Below are 25,332 nucleotides of genomic sequence, written 5' to 3' on the forward strand. Positions count from 1 at the left end.
CGCACGCCCCGCCCCCGGCACCGCGAGCGCGCGCGCGGTGCGTGCGTGTTGCGTCATTTCCGTGACGCTTCGGACTTCCGGAGTCTGGGTGTTCCCGGCCGGGAAAGGTACCGTGGGGAGCAGGGGTCACGGAGCGACCGTGCAGCCTTCGATGACGTGTCCGGGACTCGTGAGAAACTGCTTTCCTGTCATCCCTCATTCCGTACTTCGAGCTTCTGCTTGCATTAGCCTGAGGACGTGGAGGCCCCTCGAGGACAGTCGTAACACATCAAAGTCCAGGAGACACCTACTGACATGAAGGGAAATGCGGCCACCAGAAGAAAATAAAAATATTGTTAAGGAATACATAGTCAAGGAAGCGATCGGATGGAAAAAGCGTGGCTGCTGGACTGTGCAGACGGATAATGCTTCCACTTTACAGTTGAAATGCCACCTCCCCAGCCTTTGTTATCACCCTAGGCCATGAACCCTCGGGGTGGAGGAGATAAAGCAGTAGGAAAGGGGAGGAGAGAATTGAGAAAGGAAAAAGATAGAGCCCACGAGCCCTACAAATGATCAACCCAGAGGCCATTAGATGTCTCCCAGCTCTGTTATTCCCGACGGAATGCAAACTGTCTTCATAAATGCCTCTTTTTGTTATTTGCGTTCTTTTGATTTTGGTTTTTTTGAAACAGGGTTTTTCTGTGTAGTCTTGGCTCTCCTGGACTCGCTTTGTAGATCAGGCTGCCCTCGAACTCCCAGCAGTCCGCCTACCTCTGCCTCCCTGAGTGTTCGGATTAAATTCATAAAATGCGTGCACCACCATGCCCGGCTTATTTTCACCTTTTTTTGAGTCTTTGCGTTTTTACTCCCTACACATTCAATTCTTGTTCGCCTATAGGAAGAACCTGGTCATTTGGGCAGGTGGCCCACAGAGCTGACACTCCTGGTTTGCCTTCACAGATCTCAGGACTTTAAAAGAATTTGAGTTAGGAGAACCTTAAGGGAATGGTCCAAATACAACCAGCCTGTGATCCCAGCACTGGGGAGGTGGAGACATAAGGATCATGGGTTCTGATCCCTAGTGTTCTTGGCCTGGGCAACTTAGACCCTGTCTGAAAATAAAAAAGTGAAAAAAGCCAGATATGGTGGGCTTTTACTTTAATCTCAACACTTGGAGGCAGAAGGATTGCAGCTTGGGCTACAATGTAACCTGTCTCCAAAAAGCAAGTGAAATGAAAGTTGTGGGTATACCTTTGTAGCCAGAGTACATGAGGATGATGCAGTCATTTTGAGTGTGAACGGATCTTTCGTGGCCCAATTGTGTTTGACTCAACAAAGACTGGCCTGGGAAAATGGCTCCAAGTTTGATGCTTAGGATCTATGAAGATTAAAGACACACTCATCCAAGTGTGGTGAAGGCAGGTTTTGTTGGTTTTGTTTTGGAGACAGTTTCTTTTGTCCTGTCTGTCCTGGACTCACAACAACCTGCCTGCCCCTGCCTCCAAGCGCTGGGATTAAAGATGTGTGACACCACCTGCAGCTTTTATTGAGGATTACAAGAAAGAGGGCCAGAGATGTTTTGATGTGTAAAGGTTTGCCATTCAAGCTTGGCAACTGACATAAGGGTGGAAGGAGAGAACCAGTTCACAGAGTTGACCTTTGACCTCCATACAGGCATAATGGCACATGCATCCTTACACAGGAATAGTAATTTTAAATTAAAAAATGAGAAGTGAATGAGGGATCTAACCTAGGTACATTTACTACAGAAGGAAAGTAACTCTTTGGGCATCATGAGGTGGCTGGGTTGTTAGAAGCTGTCTTACGATTTAGTCAGCTATAATTAGCTTCATTAAAAAAAAAAAATAATAGGGGCTGGAGAGATGGCTCAGAGGTTAAGAGAGCACTGCTTGCTCTTCCAGAGGTCCTGAGTTCAATTCCCAGCAACCACATGGTGGCTCACAACCATCTATAATGAAATTTGAATGCCCTCTTCTGGCATTCAGGTGTACATGCAGGCAGAACATTGTATATATAATTAAGTAAATCTTTGGTTGGGGATTTAGCTCAGTGGTAGAGCGAGCGCTTGCCTAGCAAGCTCAAGGCCCTGGGTTCGGTCCTCAGCTCTGGAAAAAAAAAAAAAAGACAAAATAACAAAAAGACCAAAAAAAAATAATAATAATGCCCAGAATGTTAGATGAGGTATGTGGTGGGGTCACTCTTATGAAAGTTAGCCAGCAGGCGAACTGGCAGTGACCTTGCTTCATCAGGTCCTCTCAGTTATGTCATACTTGATTTCAGACTTCCTCGTTTCTCCTCCCTGGTGTTCTTGGCGTCCATGCTTGAACCCTTCACTGCAATTCGTGTGAACAACTTACAGTTTTCTCTACGGGTAATTTTCCTTTCCTACCTACAGAAGGCTAACAACTCCGGTCTCTGGAGGACCCAGACTCAATCCTCAGAAAATAAAGGGAGGGAGGAAAGAAAGAAAGTTGGCCATAATTGAGGCGTAAAATAGCCATCTATGACTCACTGTTTCTGACTTATCCTTTTGATCATCAGGAAACATCTTCAGAATGTATTCTTACGTTCCAATCATAGCTTGCAACAATCCAAAAACAGAATGTCAACAGACAGCCTCAGAAGCCTAAAGCAGAGACTCCCCTACTCTAAATCCCTACCTGGTATCCCCACCAATGTGTTTGGCAAATACATTCATGTGTGACTTGCTCACTGACTATGAAAAGTTCACATATATGATGGTATATGCCTATAATCCCAGTACATGGGAGGCTGAGGCAGGAGGATAAGGAGGGCAAGCTACATAGTGAGTTTGAGGGCAGCCTTTTCTACATAAGCCCATATTAAAAAAAAAAGTTCATGTAGCCACTGCCATGGTGACTGTGTCCTCCGGGACATCCGAAGTGAGGGCCATGGACACGTTTGACTACCAACACACTCCTTTCCTTTGGAGTGATGCTGTTTTGCCTCCACTGGCTCAATACAAGATGCCATCTATGGCTTCACGTGCAGACACAGAACACCACCCTGAGGTGCAATCCCTGCTCTCAACCTAGTCATCTCCCAAGTGGGGATTCAGTGCTTCCCCCCTCAGGTATTTAAGTGCCTTTTGTTAGATTATAAAGCAAAGCTACCTTTGCTGAGGAGTTAAGTTCTAGGGGGCGGGGCCAGTGAGATGGCTAACTTGGTAAACAGGCTCAACCAAGCCTGATGATCTGAGTTCAATCTGAGACCCAGATAGTAGGAGAGAACTGACTCCTGCAAATTGTCCTCTGACCTCCACGTGTGTAACATGGCATAGGCAAGTGCATGTACATACATGTGCACAATCACATAAATGTAATGTCTTAAAAAAAAAACAGTTAATGGGGCTGGAGAGATGGCTCAGTGGTTAAGAGCACTGGCTGCTCTTCCAAAGGACCTGGGTTCAAATCTCAGCACCCACATGGCAGTTCACAACTGTCTGTAATTCCAGTTCCAGGGAATCTGACACCCTCATATAGACATACCTGGAGGCAAAACACAAATGTAAATGAAATTATTAAAAAAAAAAAAAAAACAGTTGGGCACAATGGTACACACCTTTAATCTGAGCACTCAGGAGGCAAAGTCAGGAGGATTTCTGTGAGTCTCAGGCCAGCCTGGTCTAGCTGGAAATTTCCAGGACAGTCAGAGAAACTGTGAGACCCTGTCTCAAATTAAAATTTTATTTTAAAATTACAAATAAGCTGTTCGTAGTGGCACATACCTTAAGTCCCAGCACTTAGGAAGCAGATGCATGCCAGGCTATGTGAGTTCAAAGCCAGTCTGATCTACAGACCGAGTTCCAGGACAGCCAGGGCTACACAGAGAAACCCTAACTCAAAAATAAATGCATACGTTGCATTTTTGAGCTGGTCTCCACAGCACAAGCTGGTAATATTCAGGTGGCTGAAGCAGAAGAATTGTGAGTTGGAGTCCAGCCTTGACTGCAAAACAAGACTCAGTAGGAAGGAAGGAAGGGTGGGCAAGTGGACAAGTCCAGGGTCAGCCTAGGAAGGAACTAGCTAGAGCATGGACCTTGGAAGTTCTGACTCACCATCTGCCTCTTGTGCCTTTATCCTTTGCCTGCCAATGTTGGTGCTGCTTGTGACTTAAAGGGGCAGTTATCATGCTGAGTACCTTTTGCTAAGTTACTATCTTGTATCACAGTTAAAACCCTGGCTAAGTAACAAAATGATTAATCTGATGTGGTCAGAAGCTTCCATTGGCCCATCTATTTTTAAATTAATTTTTATGTTTTTGGGTGTTTTGTTAGCATGTCTGTGGACTGCATGCATGCAGCAACCCCAGGAGCCAGAAAGGGGCATCACACCCCCTGGGGCTGGGGTTACAGAGGTTAAGTACTGCCAGGTAGGTGCTGGGAATCAAACCCTAACCCTGGGTCCTCTGAAAAACCAGCCAGTGCTCTTAACCAATGAGTCATCTCTCCAGCCTCTTGCCCCATCTTGCCACTGGTGATTACAACATCTGAAGCTCTACATTTATTTATTTATTTATTTATTTATTTAGGTTTTTGTTGTTGGTGGTGGTGGTGTTTTTTTGGTTTTTTTTTTTGTTGTTGTTGTTGTTTTGTTTTGTTTTTTTTTAGACAGGGTTTCTCTATGTACTCTTGGCTGTACTAGACTCGCTCACTCTGTAGATCAGGCTGGCCTCGAACTCACAGAGATCCACCTGCCTCTACCTCCTGAGTGCTGGGATTAAAAGCCTGTACCACCAACCAGTTATTTTATTTTTATTTTTGTTTTTTGAGACAAGGTTTCTCTATATAGTCCTGGCTGTCCTGGAGCTCTTTCTGTAGACCAGACTCTCAGAGATCCACCTGTCTCTGCCTCCCAAGTGCTGAGATTTAAGGTGTGCACCACCACCGCCCAGCTTCTTGTCTCCTCTCCCACTTGTGTCCACTGGCTTCCCTTTTCACCAATTTTAGGTTGCTTTAAAACACTAGTTGGACAGGAAGAAAAAGAGTAAAGAATCATCTAGGAAGACAAGGTAATATGGAGTTGGTTTCATAACTTTTTCTGGGAAGGCATGAACAAATGACTCTTTACCCCAGACAGGGAACAGACAACAGACCGAGGAAACCATCCCACCCAAGCCTGCCTTGAGAAACCACTGTGCTTAATTAGGGATGTTTACAGTAGCATGGACAATTTATGGACAGCTATGGCACTGAAGAGGCCTCCAGCACACCCTCAAGGTTTTGTTTGTTTGTTTTTGGTGGTGGTACCTCTACTATCCCAAGCTGGCCTCAAACTCATTATATAGCCGAGCTTGACTATGAACACCTGTCCTGCCTCCGCCTCTCGTGTGTTGGGACTGCAGGCATGGGCCCCCACACATGGTTAGCTATCTGGGTAGGTGCTGGGGATCAGACTCAAGTCCCCTGTGACAGCAGTGCACACTCCTAACTGCTGAGCTATCTCTGCAGCCCTCAGACTCCCCCTTAAATGGTAGACCAAGTGGAAAATAGACTGTACTCCGTGTTGCCATTGGTGATTACAAAATATCTGAAGCTCCACATTTATTTATTTAGGTTTGGGGTTTTTTTGTTTGTTTGTTTGTTTGTTTTGAGACAGGGTTTCTCTGTGTACCCTTGGCTGTCCTAGACTCGCTCTGTAGATCAGGCTGGCCTCGAACTCACAGGTCACAAGGGTGACCTTGCTTGGGCACTTGAGGGTCTGACTAGAACAAAAAGCTGACCCTCTGGAAAGCAAGTGGGAGTCTTGAGAGAGACAGCCTTCAGAACATTTTGTGTTGCATGATGGGAATAAGAGAAGAAGCAAGAGCCTGGAGAGATGGCTCACTGGCCGAGCACTAACTGCTCTTCAGGAGCACCCAGGCTGTATTCCCAGCACCCACATGGTGGCTTTCAATGATCCATAACCCCAGTTCCAGGGGATCTGACACTCCCTTCTGGCTTCTAAAAGGACCAGGAACACATGTAGTACATAAACATAATTGCAGGGAAAACACTCATATAAATTAAAAAGAAAAAAAATACATCTGGAGTCAGGCATGATGGTGGGCATCTGGAATTCCAGCACATAGGACTCAGGAGGCAGGAGGATTGCTGCAAATTTAAGGCTAGCCTGGTCTGTACAGAGTTGAAACCAGCCAGAACTACACAAAACCCTCTGCCCTTTGTGAGGATGAAGTAAACCTTCCCTGATATGAGACAAAATAGACACTTCCTCCCGTGAGGCATTCCTGGCAGGTGTTTGGGAAAGGAGGAAGGGAGAGAGGGAACTAATTCAGGAGGCAATTGGAGGCTCAGCTAAACAGGTATCTGTAGCTATGCAGTTGAAAGATTTCACAGGCAACGACGTGAGTGGATTCAAGATGCATGTAGGAGGTGCCACAGTACTCAACAATGACCCATGTGTAGGAGTGAAAGGACTGTCAGGGCTTTTCTGACTTTGGTGGGCGTTGCTATGGGAGAGGGGTAAAGGCTCCCATTCTTAAGTAGACATGGTAAGCAGCAATGTTTAACAGGTAATTCGAGGATGTCATTCACGGCTGGGGAGAGAAGCATGGACAGGAATAAAAAACTGAGTCAATAGATGTATAAATGACCGGATGGTTATCAACGGATTGTCTCTCAGCTCCAAATTCACCTTTCGTTGCCTTTTCAGAAGGGATCTGTGGTAACTAAGACCTTTCAATTTTTTAAGAAGTGATGGTCCCTTCTGTCGGTAGGGGGCGCTAGCGAGCCGTGCCCAGGACAGGCATTTGACTTGGATGCGCAGTGCCCACAGCTGCTCCACAGCTTTAACCAGAATTCTCTGGTGGTTTTATACTGCAGTGCCCCAAGCAAGCATCCGGGGACTTCTCCGCCACTCTGTAAGCCAACAAGAACTGGACCACAGTTTTGGAGGAAGAAAGGAATTCTTCCTTTGACCTCTATCCTAACTCATGGATGGCCAAGGCTTCATTTTCTTTCTCCCCTGACCGTTAGGGGTGGGCCTTGATATTTTATATGACTGGCTATATAAACTAGGCACACAGGCCAAACATTTACTGAAAATAAATTATAAAAGATTTTAGGATAATTCTTTGTTGTCGATATACAAGTTTATCGTTTATAGAAAAGATGAAGGCAAATTTGCATTCTAGGGAGACGGATAAAGAACTCTTAGCTGAATGTTTCATACTGCAGGATACCACATTTCTGGTGATTTTTCAGGGTTAATGTTTTAATTTTATAATATTCCCCAATGCTGAGCATGCTGCTTTACACTCAGGGCTGAGAACCCTACCTCACAGTACAGAACGGCAGAACGTATAGGTCTGTTTAAGAAGCTGCAGGAGGGTGGAGAGAGGGCTCTTGGCTCCAGGCTGTCCTCTCATCTCCATGTGCTCCGGCACCTGTGCGCCACTCCCAGCGAAGAAAGTGAAAACACAATGGATCAGGGTCTAGCTGGGTGTGGTGGCACATGCCTGCAAGGCCTGCTACTTGGGAGCTTCTCGTAGGCTCAGAAAAGAGTTTAAAAACGGGAGGAGGCTGGCGCTGCAACTCAGTAGGGTACTTACTTGCACATCATTCACAAAGCCCGTGTTCTGTCCTCAGCAGTGTATAAACTAGGCCTGGTGGTACAAGTCTGTAATCCGGGAGGGGAGCACAGGCGGAGAGATGAGGAGCTAAGGATTATCTTTGGCTACATTGAGAGTTCAAGCCCTGCCTGGGATCCATGAGACCCTGCCTGAAAATAAATGAGTGATGAGATATGATGGCTGACAACCTTAATCCTAGCAATCAGGAAGCTGAGGCAGAAGGATCGCCATGAATTTCATGCCAGTCAAGGAACAGCATGAACCTGTCTAAACAAAAACAAATTTAACAAAATTGAGCAAGGTTTAGTGACATATACTTGTAATCCCAGCACCTGGGAGGCAGGAACATCAGTTCAAAGTTACCCTTGAATACACAGCAAATCTGAGTTCAGCTAAAAAAACAAAAAACAAGAAAAAAACAAACACCTCAAAATCAAACCACATGCTCTAACATATTAGGAGAATTCTCTAAGCCATGCTCTCTGGGAGGATAAGTCATAATGTGAAGCCTATTAGGAGCGTTCAGATCAATGGTTCTTGTTGGGTTTGGGGAGGAAGCTGAGAAAACTCACTTCAGAGATGGAAGCTTAATAAATGAGAACTTTTCTTTTTTAAGTGCTCAGGGAGACAGTCGGTCAACTCAGGATCTGAATCACATCCCAGAGGGCAAGCCATCTTGCATAGTTAAAGGGTGATTCACAAAATAAGGGGGACTTGGGTGAGCGGTGAGGCCATCCAATTGTACTTTGACACTGAGGGTTAAGCAAGGGAGTATCTGTTGGAGGCTGGGCCTTATCCAGGCACCTGGCCTCAAGGCCCTTCACCCATCCTCCTAGATCTGCTGTCTGGAGCTCAAGGTGATAACTGAATCAAGGAGCAGCCAGCTTGCATACAGTTGATGACGGCTTGGCAGGCAATTGATATTCACAGTTTAAGCAACTTGGTTGAGGTAACAGCAAGTTCTACATTCTTCACTGGTTTAACAGACAAATAAGAAAACACTTGGAGGGGCAGGGTAGGTCCCCGAGCCTGGGAACATGAACCCAGCTCGACCCTGCTAACAAAATGGGGGAGCAAAATGGAAGAGTGGCTTTCAAGATGGCTGGGCTCTGGCCACTGTCTCCCCACGGTGCTCAACTCTCCTAACACTGTGACCCTTTAATACAGCTTCTTATGTTGTGGTGACCCCAACCATGAAATTATTTCTGTTGCTGCTTCATAACTGTAATTTTGCTGCTGTTACATAGTAAATGTTATGGTGATGTAAAATCTCTGTGTTTTCCGGGGGTCTCGGGTGACCCCTGTGGAGGGTCATGATCCGCAGGATGGGAACCACTGTTTTAGATCGTTGGCATGCTGTGCTCTCTTGCCTCCTCATTCTCAACCATGTGGTGAATGGCTTTGCTCCATCCCAGGCTCGGAATCAACCTGTTCACCGTGTTCGCTATCTCTGGTACTTATGTCTTTTATTCATTTCTGTATTTGAGTGTGGGTATGTGTATGTGAATGCAGGGGCCCATGCAGGCCAGTATCAGAAATGAGATCCCCTGGAGCTAGAATCACAGCGATTATGACCTGCCTAACCTATGTGCTCGGAACCAAACGCAGGTCCTCTGGAAGAGCAGACTACAGGCTGGCTAGCTCTCCAGCCCAGGTAGTTTCTGCATAACAGAAGGTCAACGCAGGTGGACCCCAGGATCTCTGGATGTTTTTCGGAACAACTGTGTTCCGGAGAAAACCTTGGAGTTCAGTAGTTAAGCTGCCCTGATCCAAAGGCCTTTCATGCTGTTATTTTGTGTTGACTATGAGAATTTTGGAAGAGAAGATACAGTTCTGGCTATGGGACTTAGGTAACTCTGATATATGAATTCTTTTCCATTTTTTAAGACAGGGTTTCTCTGTGTAGCCTTGGCTGTCCTAGACTCGATTTGTCCACCAGGCTGTCCTTGAACTCACGGAGATCCACCTGCCTCCGCCTCCCCGAGTGCTGGGATTCCAGGTGTGTGACACTGCGCCTGGCCACTATATCCAATATATGAACTCCATGGTAACACTGTCAGCTTTCCAGACTTCAGACCCAGGTGTTCAGCTAAGGAAGAAATGAAGTTCACAGCTACTGAGAACACGCCAGAGGTGATCAGAGAAGTAGTGCTCAGGGTAACAACTACATTCACTAGCATCACACCTGGGCTCCATTTAGAGGTTATGTGAGCAGATGACAGTGCATGTCTCTTATCCCAGCACTTCTGAGGCAGAGGCAGGAGGATTGTTTGAGGCTATCTTGGGCTACCCAGTAAGATCCAATCTCAAAACAAAACAACAATTAAGCAAAAAAAAAAAAAAAAAACATAGAGAGGGGAGATAGAGATGAAGAAGGAAAACAAGGGAGGTTGGGAGAGAGATAAAGCTAAAGAGCGTGAAAAAAAAAACAAAGGACACAGAGTTAGAAGTTAAGGGATCGTGCTGTGAACACGCCGGCCCAAACAATGAACTGGTGGGAAAATCCAGTTGGTAAAACACCGGAGGCTGTGGTGACGGTTCACACCTTTAATCCCAGTACTAGGGAAGCAGAGGCAGGTGGATCTGTAATCTTGAGGCCAGCATGATTTACAGAGTGACTTCCAGGACAGCCAGGGCTACACAGAGACCCTGTCTCACAAAACCAGAAAGACAAAGAAAAAAGCACACAGGAGGGTAGAAATTCCAAGTCTAAGGGCCAGGGGCCCCAAGCCAGACCTGGAGAAAGTGAGGGAACAGCTCAGCTTTTCTAACCTCAGCAATCTCTGGGAGAGGCCACATCCTGGACACAACCCCTCTCGAGGTGGAATGTCCAGTGCGTGTGTACAGTTAGTGCTAGAGGATTGCAGTTCCTCTAGCTCAGGATCTTCCGGACCTAGGTCCCACCCAGTAAGCCAGCACTCGTCAGGGAGCTCACCCCACACTCACTGTCACAGGAGCAAGACCTTCCCCCTCCTCACAGACGTGGATCTCTCAGTAACAAGGACAAAAAATTACCATCGAGGCGGAACCCACAAGTGATCCCAGAACCCAGGAGGCTGATTGGGCTACATGAGAGCCTGTTTCAAAAGAGAAAGAAAAATAAATAAATAAAACAACAAAAAGGGCTATAAATTTACAAGCAGAGCCTTAGGTTTCCTTTCAATTAAGGGTCAGGGTTTCTGTCAGGCAGTGGTGGTGGACGCCTTTAATCCCAGCACTCAGGGGTCAAAGGCAGTCAGATCTCTGTGTTTGAGGATAGCCTGGTCTACAGAGCAAGATCCAGGACAGTCAGGGCTACAGAGAGAAACCCTGTCTCGGAAACAAAAAAAATAAAAAAAGTCAGGATTTTAGCCTAAGGGTATAGCTTGGTATGAGAGGGCTCACTGGCATATGCAGGGACTTAGGTTCAAAATCCCCAACACTGAAAACAAAAAAACCAGCAACAATAGAAACCAAGCACACACACACAAGCGCAAAAGAAAAGAAACAGCCAGGCATGTATCCCTAACTTTCCCTTACTTTTACCAGTAGAGGAAGGACCACAAGTTCAAGGACAACCACAGCTACACAGTGAGACTGTCTCAAAAAGAAAAATCCCTCAGTGGTTAACAGTATAGGCTGCTCTTCCAGAAAACCCAGGTTTCTAAACATAATTCATGTACTGTCAATCCCAACACTTGGAAGGCAGAGGCAGGTGGATCTCTGTGAGTTTGAGGCCAGCCTGGCCTACAAAGTGAGGACCAATCTCAAAAAAAAAAAGAGAGAAAGAAACCTGACAGACCGACAGAAGACCATTCTAGCCATTTTGTTTTCTACAGTGGCCCCTTTGGTCACTTTCTACTCTCACCTTTGAATATGCCTCAAATTATTATGTAGTAAACCCTTTTTTTTACACTAAAAAAGCAAAAGTCTTCTATGTTGTCCCAAGCTACCCCCAAACTCCTAGGATCAACGGTCCTTCCATCCGAGCTTCCCACGTAGCTGGGAGCGTGGTGCCGGCAGAAGCAGCCCAGCATCTTCCTACAGCGTATGCCTTCCAAGCTTTCACGAGCAAGGCAAGAGTGCGGCAGTCCCTGCTCCCACCTTCCCCTGGCTCCGGCTCCACTCTTTGGGGTGACCTGCAAGGCATTGTCTCTAGAAGCTCAGTTCCTACCAGAAAGGCCTTACTATCATCAGTGGGCCAGGGAGCGCGCTCAGCAAGGATGAGCACAGCTTTTGTTAAGTCACATAAATCACAGATTTAAGGGAGCCCAGGGGTTCTCAGCCTCCCTAACGCTGCCAGCCTTTAACATAGCTCCTCATGCGGTGACCCCAACCAGAAAATGTGTTGTGGATATAAACATGGTTTTGTTTTAATCCCAGGTGTGGGATGTGGGACTGATTCAGATAGTTCACAGCAGCAGACTATTTGCCTCATGCAGGCTCTAAGAGGAGCTCTTTGCCAGCTGCAGATTGTTTAAATCTGAACACTCTGGAGAGTAAACTCCAGAGCCCAGAGAATGTGGAAGAGCTCTGAGAAAGAACAAAGCTGCTGCTTCCTCCTTTGGCTCCCAGTTGCTGCAAATGCAGTGAGACCAGAAGTTGGAGATCTCCTGACATGAGGATTGGACTGGCTCCAAGGAACCCAACGACCCTAACCAGCAGGAAACAGCTAAGAGAACTGCACCCCCTCTCCCATTGACCCTTTCTCCCACCTGTTGTTGGGTGTTGGAAGGGATTGGGGTCGAACAGGGAGAAAAAGATATAAGAAATGTAAATAAAAGTTTTTAAAAAGTATGCCAAAAAATTTTTGCTACTCATAACTGTGATTTTACTACTGTCATGAATCATAATGTAACTATCTGATATTTGACCCTCCAGGAAGGTCGCAACCCACAGGTTGAGAACCACTGCACTAGATGGCTGTGCAGCACCGGGGCACGTCAGAACTCACCTGCGCGGTCAATCCACCGAGCGACGCCAAGGAGCGCCTTGAGTTTTGTCTGGGAAGTGTCACGTTCTGCTTTGCGTGGGGAGGGGCAGGATGGCAAATTGCATCCACAGGGGCCTTGGCCTTAAATACTAAGGCTCGCACCTGCTTGGAGCACTATTCCTCCCTTGAAAAAGAAGTGGTTATAGGACAGAGGAATTTCTCTCAAGAGACTTCCCCCAGGGCACTTTCAGCAAATGACTGAGCAGTGCTTTCCTGGGGTAGATACACTCCTGAGCTTCCATAAGGACCTTCTCAGGGCCACTTCTCCTCGGGCCCAGAAGTCCAGCGCTGGTCTCCAGGAAACGCTAGATTTGTTATTTTATTGTGGCACCCCCAAACACCAGATCTAAAACAGTGATCAAGACACATTTGCAGGCATCAGAGGGAGGACGTCGGTAAAGAAAGGCCATCACCCAGGATCTAGTTCTTGATTTTAATGTCTGATGAAATGAGGCCCTATGCACAAGATTACTCACAAATAGGTATGATGTCGCTCACAAATAGCTTTGATGTTGAACACAGGAAATGTTACATTAAGCCAAAGTTATGCAGATGAAGACAACGGGCTCAGTTGACCTCCCACACCTAATCTGTTCCCACAATACGATACATATTCACTTTTCCCCCCAAATTAAGGACAACATAAAACCTTTCTTCCTTTCTCGCTCAGCCATCCCAGCTCCCAACATCCTACCTTCAGACAAGGAAATGATCCTTTAAGAATCATGGGATGGGCATCCACTCCAGGCAAGCACCACACAAAAAGAGCACCGCAGCGAGCTGAACTATTTATCATCAAATATGGTTAAAAATATGCAGGAGGACAGCTGACATTCCTCCTAGGAAAAGCATCTTGTTGGTAGCGTTTATCTTGTCCCCCCTCCCCACAAACAGGGTTTCCCTGCATGGCCCTGCCTATCCTGCAACCCACTCTGGAGACCAGGCTGTAGACCCCATCACAGAGAAACGCCTGCATCTGCCTCCTGAGTTTTGGGATCAAAGGTGTGCACCACCACCGCCCGGCTGGTGGTGTTTATCTTAGGCTTCATCTCTGTCTAGGGTCACACATAAGTATCACTCCACAAGCCAGCTTGCTCTTACAGGGTTCTGTTAGCCTTCCGTGCAGCAACTCAGAACTTGATCAGCCTGGGACATGGTGTTCAGGCAGTTAGTTCCCAAAGGGCCTAAGCCCAAGAGAAAAGAATAGGAAGTTCCAGGGTTGTTGGCTATCAGCCCTGGAAGTACAGCAGCCAGGGGGACACACAGAGCTAAGTTACGGATGGCAATGTTTCCTCTGAGATCAGTAACAATGGATTCCCAACCCTGGGATGCGCTGTGTTTCAGTGTGGCTCTCCCCGCCTTCCCTGTTGCTACTCAGGGTTCTTTTCATGTTTCTTGTATTGCTTTCTGTTGTGCTGCTCTCAAATCTTTCATCTTCCCAACCAGTGGGCACTGAGAGAAGATGCCCAAAGTAAACCAGGAGGGAACGCCCAGGGTCGGCACTCGGTCTGATTCAGCAATGACTGACTGGTCTGACTCAAACCAGATGAGAGGCTTTGATTGACAGAACACACAAATTTTGAGACGATTATTTCTGTAGCTCAAGAAGCTTTTTCTTACAAGTCTCTTGGTCTGTGCCTGGGCAATTGCAACTGGAAAGGGATCAGATGGGCTGAAGTAATTTCCACAGATATGACCTTTTTATTTGGAAGCCATCCCCAGCCATCACATTCAACATGCATTTCAGCCTGGCTTCTTCTCATTAGAGAGAGCCAAACCAGGCTGATGAATCCTTACTGTTTAAGAAAATCTTCAAGAGAGTACAGAAGGTGAGTGAGTGTGGAGGCCCAAATAGCAAAGGTACACTTTGAAATAATCCTTTTTTTTTTTTGGGGGGGGGACCCAGGGTCTTGTGCATACTAGGTAGGTATTCTCTCATGGAACCACATCCCAGATGCCAATATGTATTTCTCTATTTCACATTTCTATTCCACTAGTCAAGGAAGAATTAGAATTATAATAAATATACTTTGTAATACAAAGAAAAGTTTCTGTGCTGCAAGAAAGTATAGAATTCACTGGCTTCAAAATGCAAAGGTTTTTGTTATTTAAAAAGAAAAAAAAGCCACACATAAGAAGATTCAGTACATGGTCTGTCCAAATACCACACATATCAAGTCAACTATTAAAAAAAGCGATTGAAAGAAGAGGGAAGAGAGTTCTGAGCTGGCTATCTAGCGTTCTTCCTCTGCCTGCTCCAGTGGCCATAACTGTATAAAACATATCATCCTGAGAATAAAAAGGGGGGCAGAAAAACAGAGTCTCTAGCAAGTCACAAAGACAACGTCTTTACCCAGTATCCTTGGAACCTTAGGCAAGTAGTCGGGGCCTTGTTTTTGGCCAGATCAGTTTTTTGTTTTATATAATTTTCCAAGCACTGCAATATTCTAGAACAAGAAGAAAAGGGCCCCAGGCACAATTACTAAAAGGCCCGGGCTTAATTGTCTGCTCTGTACGCATATGGACATCACACTGAATAGTGTCTTCACTAGCTACGGAAAAAATGAACACAAGAACTAGGTGAGGTGGGATGTGCCCGCATCCCCCAGCGCTTCAGAGGTAGAAGCAGGAAGGTCAAGAGTATAAGGTCATCCTTAGCTATACAGCTAACGTGAGGTTTCATGAGACCCTATCGAGAAAACAAAAATAAAACCGATTTAAAGAAGGAACTTCTTTGCTAGAACAAGGCCAGAAGGAGGATGATGCTGGGCTGAGCGCCAAGCAGGGGCATAGGCACCCCAGAAGATTCCACTGTTTGTTAATGAGAATAGAGAGAGCAGCTGTCCTGCAGGGCAACTGATGCTCTCTCCCTCTTGGATCAGACTCTGCTACACTCAGAGTGAAATACAAGTTCAAAACCACAAGAGCCCTGGAAAGTACCTGCCCCAACCCACCCAATGGAGAAATTTTGCTCAGGTCCCACAGAAGAATTTAGCTCAGGTCCCGAGGCTTGGCCTTCTAGTCCCCAGAAGTGGGCAGACACCCCAGCCCCAATCCTATGGTGGTACTGCCCTTAATCCCTTATAGCAAAAAATAAAAAAAATTAAAAAAAAAAAAAAAAAAAAAAGCTTAATTGAAAAGGAAATGATCCAAGAATGGTCAGATGCACCCCTGGCCATTATTTAGAAGCCACTGTGTGTGACCTGGACATGCGGTGCTTTCAGAGGGGTGCCACACAGCTCTCTCTTTAGGGGTTCAGTGTTGTACCCTGACATAGTTGCCCCTGACTGCAGAGCAAGTGATCATTGTGGGCTTTTTCTCTCTCTTTCTGAAACAGGAAGTAGAACACAGAAATTTACTTTCCTCGTCCTCAGCTCCTGGGATGGCTGTGCCTCCCCCCGCCCCAGCACTCCCTCTCCCCCCAACAAAAACTATCAAAGAAAGAGGGCATGCCTTCCAAAGAGGCTCACCCCATTGGATGCTAACACAAGGCCTGTTCTTGACCTCTGAGAGTTGTGCTACAAGTCGAGGGGACCCGGGCTCCTTGTCTGCCTGACATGGGGAATCTTCAGAAAGAACCTTTGGAACGTAACATGCCAGCCCTGGGAAGGGATAACTGCAAAGAAGGAAGAAGCCAAAGCCCTGGGGTGGGGCTGTAAACATTGTGGTTTTTCTAAGGCCCAACTGGTACGTGGCTTTGGCAGCTATGGTCAATCTCCAAGAGAAGGTGACAGGCATGTTCTGGGAGCACAGGACATCTCTTTCCATACCCTACGACAAGGTGCTGCAGTCAGTGGTGGCGCAAGGAGAGCACTGGGAGGAAACGCACCCTTTCTTCTTTGGCCAGGGCTACAGGGTGGATACTTGGGTCAATCCCCTATGACACGCACTCCTTATTCCAACTGACACACTAAGCGCAGGACTGTTCTAACAGGGACAGGAAGTGATGACACTTCCGTCAGTAACATGGCCCTAAAATGGGCAGAAGCTCTCCTGCAAGGTGTCAAGACAGTGTCACAGCTCTCCGGACTCTCAGTGATGTCCTCACTAGATCCTGTGGCCAGCTGCCAGTGAAGACGGCCATGCCTTGAGGAAAAGACCAAGTGAGGGCAGACCGAGTCCCCAAGGTACACGAGCCGGGGAGCCTGGGGGAGCACCTGTGCCTTTGCATCTATCTGCCTCAGCACTCTGTCCTCACCTCAGCGGCTTCTGCGACAGTCAGCAGCCCTTTTGGGGACCAGACTCCCAGAGCCACCCAAGAGGACGGCACCCTCCTTCATGGGGCTCTTGCCCACCAGGACGACTCACCACCACGTGATTTTGAACTCATAGATGGGGCGCTTGCAGTAGTAGTGGTTGACAAGGTGCTTGTCGCACACCCCGATGCACTGATGGTCCACGGTGAGGCCCTGGGCTGAGAGGTCCGTGACCAGACAGTGCAAGAGGTCATACACATCAGCCACCGCCTCCCAGGGCCCGAAAGACACGTCCACTTCGCAGTGGTGCTCAAAGAGCTGTCCGTCACTCTCACTCCGCTCAAAGCGTAGGGAGTTGAGGAGTGGACACTCATAGGGGGTGATGGGCATCTCTTCCTTGAAGACGCAGACTTTGAGCTTGGCAAAGCGGGCCTTCCGCTGTACTGCACGCAGCCGGGCAATCTCCACGATCCGCTCCAAATGGTCTACAGAGTTTAACACAATGGACAGAGGTGAAATAGGAGGGGAAGGAGGGATACACACTGACAGAGAGATGGACAGTAGCGGGATGCAGAGGGGAAGAGGATGATTTCATGAGGGGACCTCAGGGACTCAGGACGGGCAGGGTTTTCCAAAGCAAGAAACTCCATAGGATGAGGGCAGGGAAATATGGCAGGTATCCTTCTCAAGTTGAAAAGTCCCAGTCCCTGAGAGAGAACATTTCCTCCTAAGTTGGACCCACCCACTTCTAGGAAAGGCCCAGGAGCTAAGTGATGCCTTGCAACCCCTTTCCCCAACTGTGCCAGGCAGCTGACCCCTCACCTTTGTAATAGGGCATGAGCCCCAGAAAGGCCTGGCGCACCTTCTCGCCCTTCAGCGGCTGCATGTTCTCCAGCTGCTCCAGCAGGGGCCCAATGGCATAGTACTGCGCCTCTTTGTGCACAGCTCGCACATGCTCCCGGGGCGGCAGATCCCCTGAACGCAGGAAGTTCAGCACATCTCTGTGCAGACAAGAGAAAGGGTGAGAAAGAGCTAAGGACTTGGGGTGGGATGGGGGAGGGCTATCAAGTGGTTAGAGCACAGAAACTGGGCCACACTGACAGCTGTGTAACTTTGGCTAAGTGAACTTGACCTTTGTGTGCCCCAGTGGCCTTGAGCACAAACAAAGAAAATTAAAAATAAAATTACCTCTTGGTATTAAAAGGGAATTAAGCTGGGTGCAGTGACATATGTGAGAGGCAGAGGCAGGTGGAGCTGTGAAGTCAAGGCCATACAGAATGTTCCAAACCAGCCAGGACTACATTGTGAGATCCTGTCTCAAACAAACAAAAGCAAAAACCCAAAGCAAAACAAATACGCAACAACAAAAACTCAAACCAATTTAAAATACACACACAGTGGTTTTTCTCAGCCAAGGTGTCAAAATGCCAAACAATGTAGGGACTAACTGGTTTCACAACTAAGTAAAGGCATATAAAGTCCCTTAAAGTATATATTCCATCCTTCTGATCCTCTTCACACTCTTTAGTGCCGAGAGTAATAATCAGGCCTATCGAGAGGAGTTCTGGGAAGAGGATCAACTTTTTCCATCAATAATTAATAAATAATGCAACAATGGCTAACACCAAGTACTAATCTCTGTTAGCCTCTAATCATGTGCCACCCATTTGGTTCTTTTACTGGCATTTTCTCTTAACTCCAGTCTATAAATGAGGCCCGAGTGGGGCCTAGGAGGTTTTGGAAAGCCCCTGTTGAAGGAGCCACAACCGACTCTGAGCCCACCACCACAGTGGTCCTGACTTCATTAGAAGCAATCAAGGCAGTGTGCCGCCTGCACATGGAAGAACCCTCCACCTGAGGCCCAAGCAGCCCCAGGATGGCAGCTGGGATGCATGAGCTACAACAGCAGGAAATGTGTGTACCTTCTAAACACCCCGAGCGCGTACGTTAGAGCTTTGAGAAAAACCACAGACTATTCCAAGCGGGAATGCCGCTATGCCTTGCCTTCTGCAACAGTTTCTGCCACTTTCCAGCCCAGGCCAGCATCACCCACATCCAAGCTTTGATTTGGATCCTGTTCTCCCTCCCACTACCCTTCTAAAGATTTTTGCTTTATCATTTTTCGTCATGTTTGGGGTGTGTGGTTGTGTGGGTGTGTTCACAGGAGGGCAGGCACGCTGTGGAGGCCAGAGGGTTGGAGCCCACCTGTCACGGGTGCTGGGGCCTGAGCCCAGGTCCTCTGCAAGAGCAGGGCACTGTTAACCACTCCAGCCTCTCCCACCCCTTCAAATTCAGCCCTCTGCAATCATCAATAAACCCTTATGAGCTCTGACAAACAAAACTCTGGGCAAGGCCCAGCTAGGAGCGCTATGGGAGCCGCCAGCTGGGGCCAGCACTTTCCTCCCCAAATGGCCTGCAAACAAAAATCTTTTTATAGTTACACAGAGGGATGTGACACTTTGTTTTCTCACCATCAGAGGCAGCTGATAGCCCACTGGGGAAAAGCAGATACTGCAAAACAAGTTATTTGGCCAGAGGCTCCTCCTTAAGGACAAAAAAATGACCCTTGTGGGCACTCTTACTCAGAGGTCAACACAAAGACTTGTGCATCAGCTGAAGACTCTCTGCCGTCCTGGTCACTGGTTCAAGGTCAAAGACTACACCAACCCTCTCGTCATCTTCTAAGTTAGACTAAAGGAGCAGAGGATTCCAGCCGTGTGTTTTGAAGATGTGACCTACCCAGGTGACAGGAGACTCGTTACTTAACCCTCACTGACAAGCCCACCAGCCAGCTGCAATCAGTCCTCATATCAACCCGCACACTGAGGGCTAGAGGGATGGCTCAGTGGCTGAGAACACTTGCTGTGCTTGCAAAGGACCCAAGTTCAGTTGTCAGCACCCACATTGGCAACAACTGCAGCTCTAGGGGTGCCAACATCCCCTTCCAGCCTCTGGAGGTACTCACACACAAGTGAGATGCACACATACGGAAAGATCAATCTTAAAGAACCCACGGTGAAATCGAGACATGAGGTCTTTATAAGGTTTGCCAGAAGCGTCTTCATGGGAAAGTTAATAATCACATATATTTTTTAAGGATATACATATAAAATCCCAGTAACAATACAAGTTTGGTCTTTAGCTTGATTTTTGTTTTTTGAGACAGGGTAGCCCTGTCTGGCTGTCTGTCCTAGAACTCACTCTGTAGACAAGGTTTACCTTGATCTCAAGAGATCTGCCTACTTCTGCCTCCCAACGCTGGGATTAAAGGCATGTGCCTTCACCACTGAACTACAAGTTTCTTTTTTTAAGGTTTTCTTGGCAAAATGAAGGGGTGGCAATCCAGCATGAGCCATCCTGTCACCGTCTGTGAGAACCCTGTTACAGGCACACTTCTGCCATGCTGCAGTAGGTTTTGTTATGTGTTGTGAGTGTTGAGATAGGATCTTGCTATGTAGCCCAAAGCTGACCTAGAAACCCTTGCCTCCTGCCTGCGCCCACCTCTCAAAGCACCACTGTGCCCAACCTGCATGCTGTCATTGAGTCCCAGAATCTAAAAGTAAAAATGACAGTCTCTGACTCCAAGTGCAGTCCTTTCCGTATACATAACGGCTCAAGTCAAACTGCACAGGCTGGAAAAAGCTTCCTCAAATCCTGTCAGTATTTGACTTTCTCTTGTTGGGTGGTTGGTGACACACACCTTTAACATCAGGACTCAGGAGGAAGAGGCAGGTGGATCTCTGTGAGTTCAAGGCCTGCATGGTCTACAGAGAGTTCCCAGACAGCCTGGGCTACACAGAGAAACCCTGTCTGGGAGAAGGGAAGAAATTTGATCTTGCTGTCTTCACCTCCTCTGGTACCGTGGAGGATGCCAATGCCCAAGACGGAATCCCAGGCTTCTCACTCACTGTGACTATGGACCTGACTGTAGAGAAAGAGACACACATACCCAAAGTGTGTGCCATCTCGGTCGATGAAATACCGGCCCTCGGAGTCTGTAGGGATGTAATGCCGCCCACTGAACATGGCCGCCAGCATGGTGTCTTCATAGCGCCGCAGAGTAGACAGGCGGGTGGTAAAGTGCGCCCCTCCAATGTTAAGGGGGACCACCTCAGGAAACTGGAAGGAACCAGCACAGCTTTCAGACCGGCAGAGGTAGCACGAGCTGGGCTCCTCCATCTGCCTAGGTCTGATTAATGTCGCACCATTCATTCACTTGGTTATCCAAACTCAGGGGCCATCCAAACGCTGTCTTCCCCTGACCCTCATCTCTCCTGGAGTCTCAGCCACCAAGTCCTACTCATTTGAAGAGCTCTTAAACAAGCTCTCTCTTCACCCCAGCCCCACAATCTCTGCCAAATTTCACCTCTTTCTACCTCCTGAACTTATCATCTTTGTGTCCTTCTTCATGCTGTCATGGCCACTCTTAAGAGTCTCCTCTTGACAAGTTAGCAAATGGAATTGCCCAGTGTGGTGGTGTAGGTTGTTCACTGCAGAAGCATGTAGATGAGGGTCCCCTGTAAACCCGTGTGTGTGTGTGTGTGTGTGTGTGTGTGTGTGTGTGTGTCTTTATCCTAATATACATCAAGGCTCCACAGAGTTTGTAGCATTGGTTCATTCTGTAAGTTTCTTTTTTTTTTGGACTTGCTTTGTAGACCAGGCTGACCTGGAATTCAGATATCCCCCTGCCTCAGCCTCCAGTGCTGGGACTATAGGCATGCGCCACAGCACCTGGCTATAAGTTTCTATTCTGTGACCATTACTACCATTACTACTGCTCTGTCATCCTTCACATGTCCCCAAGACAAAATTACCTACATCATATCCCTCCACGGTGCCTTCACTGTACTTGCCACATCTCCTCAGTTACAGCACCTGGCACAACACAAGGGCAAGCATTTTCTTCTGTCAACCCATTCTACTAGATGCCAAGCCTGCCAAAGGCAGAGAGAGCATGTGTGCTTGCCAGTGAGAGCAACGGCTGGTTTCCAGTGCACCAAGGCATCCAGTCCTCATTCTCATAACCCAGACACTTGCACATGCTATGCAGCAAACTGCTGCGCTCCACCCTCAGCACGCCAACCCTCATTATCTCCGTCACTCCATTCACTCCCACTCAATCTAGACCGACCGATCAGTCGCCAGGCCAACTAAGGTTCTGGTGTCAAGGACTAAGTGAGGACAGGAAAATAAGAGTAAATGTTAGGCTTGAGAACTTCACAAGGGTCCCTTTCTGAAATGCTCAAGAATTAAAAAAAAAAAAAAAATCTTTCACTGCTGTGTTTTCTCTCCAACTTATATTGAAAAGGACTGTTTCCAGTTCTAACTTTCCTACCAACTCCAGATCAACCAAAATTTTATCTCAGGATAAATTTGATCCCAGAATGCTTATTTTGCCAATGTTATAAATGAATTACACAAAATTTACAATTCTTTCTATGTATGAACTCAGATTTACAATATTTTCTAAGTATGAACTCGGATGTTTTTTGTTTTTTTGAGACAGGGTCTCTCTGCGTAGCTCTGGCTCACCTGGAACTCAATATGTAAACCAAGTTGGCCTCCAGCTCAGAGAGATCCACCCGCTCTGCCTCTGGAGTGCTGAACTGAGGCAGAGGTCTGCACTAGAGCAAATTCAACTTACACTCACAGTACAAAATGCCTTCTTTTCTACAGAAACACGAAGCCCATTCTACACGTGTGTTGAGACTCAAAAATCATTTTGCTGTACTGCTTTGCACTTCTGGAGTTCTTTTTTAAAGGTAATTCCTACTAATCCACTCTTTGCACCGAATGTGAAACAGAAACAAACAAACTGAAAAGTGTTCCTGAGCTCACACAGTGCTGTGATTCCTAAGAAACCGGGGCTGAACACATGGCCAGCAGTCAATGGGGTTACATGTCCTTTCCCTCAAACTACAGCTTTTGCCCTCCCCCCCCCAAAAAAATAGCACCACTGTGTTGGCTCTTTTCCCTGGCTGCAGAGTTATGCCTAGAATTTTGCTTATTTTTCACAAGTTTCCCACGATGCTGGCAATCCGGGGCTTCTAACCCTAACACAGTACTGTGTGCTGCCAGATGGCCTCACCCGGGCAGCTCTTTCAGACAACTCTGCACTTCTGTCTCCAGCGTCTATCTACAGCGAGGGTGATTTCAGGTGCAAAGTGTCGTACACATGAGGGCACAAGGCCACAACATACCATACAGTGCCGCACCAGATAAATGAAGACCTGAATCCCTCCCACCATCTCTGCTCGAAGCGGTCGCTGCCAGCCTTCTATTTCCCGATTTTATCTCCTTTATGTCCTTGCTCCTACTGTTGTTTTATTTGTCCCTAATCCTCTGCTGCTCACGGCTGTCCATCTGGCAAATGAAATTGCCCCATGTGGTAATGGAGATTGTTCGCTGCATAATGGCACCTGGATGAGAGTGGGCAGGCCCACTCAGGTGTGTCTTTTTTCCTAAATCGTACCAAGGTAACATATGGGTTTCTCTGCACAGTTTCTTATACCACTCCCCGGGCAGCTGGAGGACACACCTGGGCAATCCAGTGCCTCCTTTCGGATTGTATGGACCATGGCTGTGTTGAGGACTCCCGAGTTCTCTAGTTGATAAACGGGAGATATGGGATACAGGAATGGAATCGAACATCCTGGTTACCAGCTACCGAGTACGGGAAGAAGGGACACGGGGTGCAGGTGACCCCGGGCAGGGAGGACACGCCTAGTGCGGGAGTGGCATGAGGGGTGGCTCACCTCCCAAGGTCAGCTCTGCAAGCACCAGTCTCTCCCTCGCTTCCCATCAGTCCTCCCTTCCCCCATCACTCGATCCAGGTACCTCCTGGGGCAGCAGGGGCAGCCCGTGCCCCGCTTGCGTGGCCGTGGGAGTGGCCGGCTCCAGGAAGTCATCTTCGGCTTCGGAGCTGGACATGGCACCGTCCAAGTGACGGCTGTCTGGCTCCCGCCCGGTGACTACCACCATCCCTCTGGCTCTGGGCGGTGGGCGCGGCTTCTGGTAGGCGGGTAGGAGGAGGCCCGAAGAACTCGAGTCAAGCAGTGCCTGACATGACGCGACGGGCCGCTGGCGGGCGCTAGACGCCCAGGGCCTGCGCGCAGGTAGGCTGTGGAGCGCTGCCCTCCCAGGAGCCGCAACGACCACCGCGCCTGCAGTTAGTGGCTGGTCTGACCCAGCCGCCTCCCGCCATTGGTCGGGCCCTCGCTGGCTCCGCCCTGATTGTCAGAAGGCTCGCCCAATCGCAGAGGACACAGCCCGCCTTCGGCGCTTGACTACCCCACTCTGATTGGCTCTCCAGCTGACAAGCGCGCGACGTCGGCCTGCACCGAGGGGTTTGGCTGAGGGGAGGTGAGCACTAAGCGCCGACCCCCGTCGGCAACCACCTCGTGGACCCTGAACCGCAAATCGGAACCAGGCGCTTCTTGCTGTGGGCCGAGATTTCACTGGCCCTTGCTGTGATTGGCAAGGGCGCCGTCCAATCGCAGGGGAGACACGGTCGGCTAGTCTTGGTCCACTCTGATTGGCTCTCTGACTAACGGGAGCGCTGCATCCCTCGGTCCGGGCCGCTTACCTAGGGCCGCGCTTCTCTCTGCGGGGAGCGACCGCAGCGCAGGCGGCATCCCTGGCCTGACCCGGCAGCTTCTTGCTATTGGCAGAGTCCCATTAGCCCCGCCCTGGTTGTGAAAGGTCTGGTCCAGCCGTAGAGGAAGCACGTTCAGGCCTCGAGCTGGTGCGACCACTGACGGTCTGTTCTTATTGGTCATGTAACGGGCACGCGCTCTGCCCTCCCGATGCTCAACAACAGTGCTGGTCCAGGGCGAGGCCACTGCACCACCCTTCCTCCTATTGGCTGTGTCCTCGCTGGCTCCGCCCCTGATTGGCAGGCAGCTCGCTCATTGGGGCGGCGCTTTGGTCCTGCTGTCATTGGCTCTCTGACTGGCGGGCGCGAAGCCCCAGGCCACTTTGTCTTCGGTGGCCTCATGCATCCTGGGCAAGGGCCCAAGAATAGCTGGTTTGGCTCCATAGCAGCAGGTCAGTGTGAAGAGGCCTGGGCAGGCTGGCACTGAGGATGTGCCCAGGAGAGCTGAGGGCACTGGCAGCGTAAAAGATGGAAACTGAGCACTGCAACAACTTGGCTGGCTCTTCTTGAACCACAAGGGCATGGCTGCTGTGCTAGCGCTTTTTCTGTGGACTCACCCAGGAGTCTGACGGGAAAACTGCCAGGCTAGGACGCTCACACCTTTAATCGCAGTGACTTGGGAGGCTTAGAAGGATTTCTGAGATGTCAACTCTCATCTACAACAACATGGCATGGCATGGTGACTCACGCTGTAATCCCGGTACTTGGGAGGTGGTGACAGTGGGCTCAGTAGTCAAGGGCAGCCTCAACTTTGTAGCAAGTCTGAGTCCGTCCTGGTTTACACGAGACTGCTAAAAACCAAACACTAAAAAGGAAAAAAAAATTAAATTAAAACGAAGGAAGAAAAAAAAAAACTCAACTTAGGAGCCATTGAGGTCTTAACTTGACAGCTTGTCCTCCTGACACCTTGGCAA

General features: G+C 48.3%; 1 protein-coding gene across 1 annotated transcript; it reads right to left on the reverse strand.

Moving 5' to 3' along the window:
• Positions 1-12,987: 12,987 nt before the first annotated feature.
• Positions 12,988-25,332, reverse strand: Kctd7 (potassium channel tetramerization domain containing 7). Its single transcript, XM_021657096.2, has 4 exons — positions 23,602-25,332; positions 20,714-20,883; positions 17,587-17,765; positions 12,988-17,249 (listed from the first exon to the last, which is right to left on the reverse strand). The coding sequence occupies exons 1-4, from the start codon at positions 23,743-23,745 to the stop codon at positions 16,873-16,875; spliced, it is 870 nt and encodes a 289-aa protein (XP_021512771.1). The 5' UTR covers positions 23,746-25,332; the 3' UTR covers positions 12,988-16,872.

Source organism: Meriones unguiculatus, chromosome 4 (assembly GCF_030254825.1).
Source record: "Meriones unguiculatus strain TT.TT164.6M chromosome 4, Bangor_MerUng_6.1, whole genome shotgun sequence".
Taxonomy (NCBI): Eukaryota; Metazoa; Chordata; class Mammalia; order Rodentia; family Muridae; genus Meriones; species Meriones unguiculatus.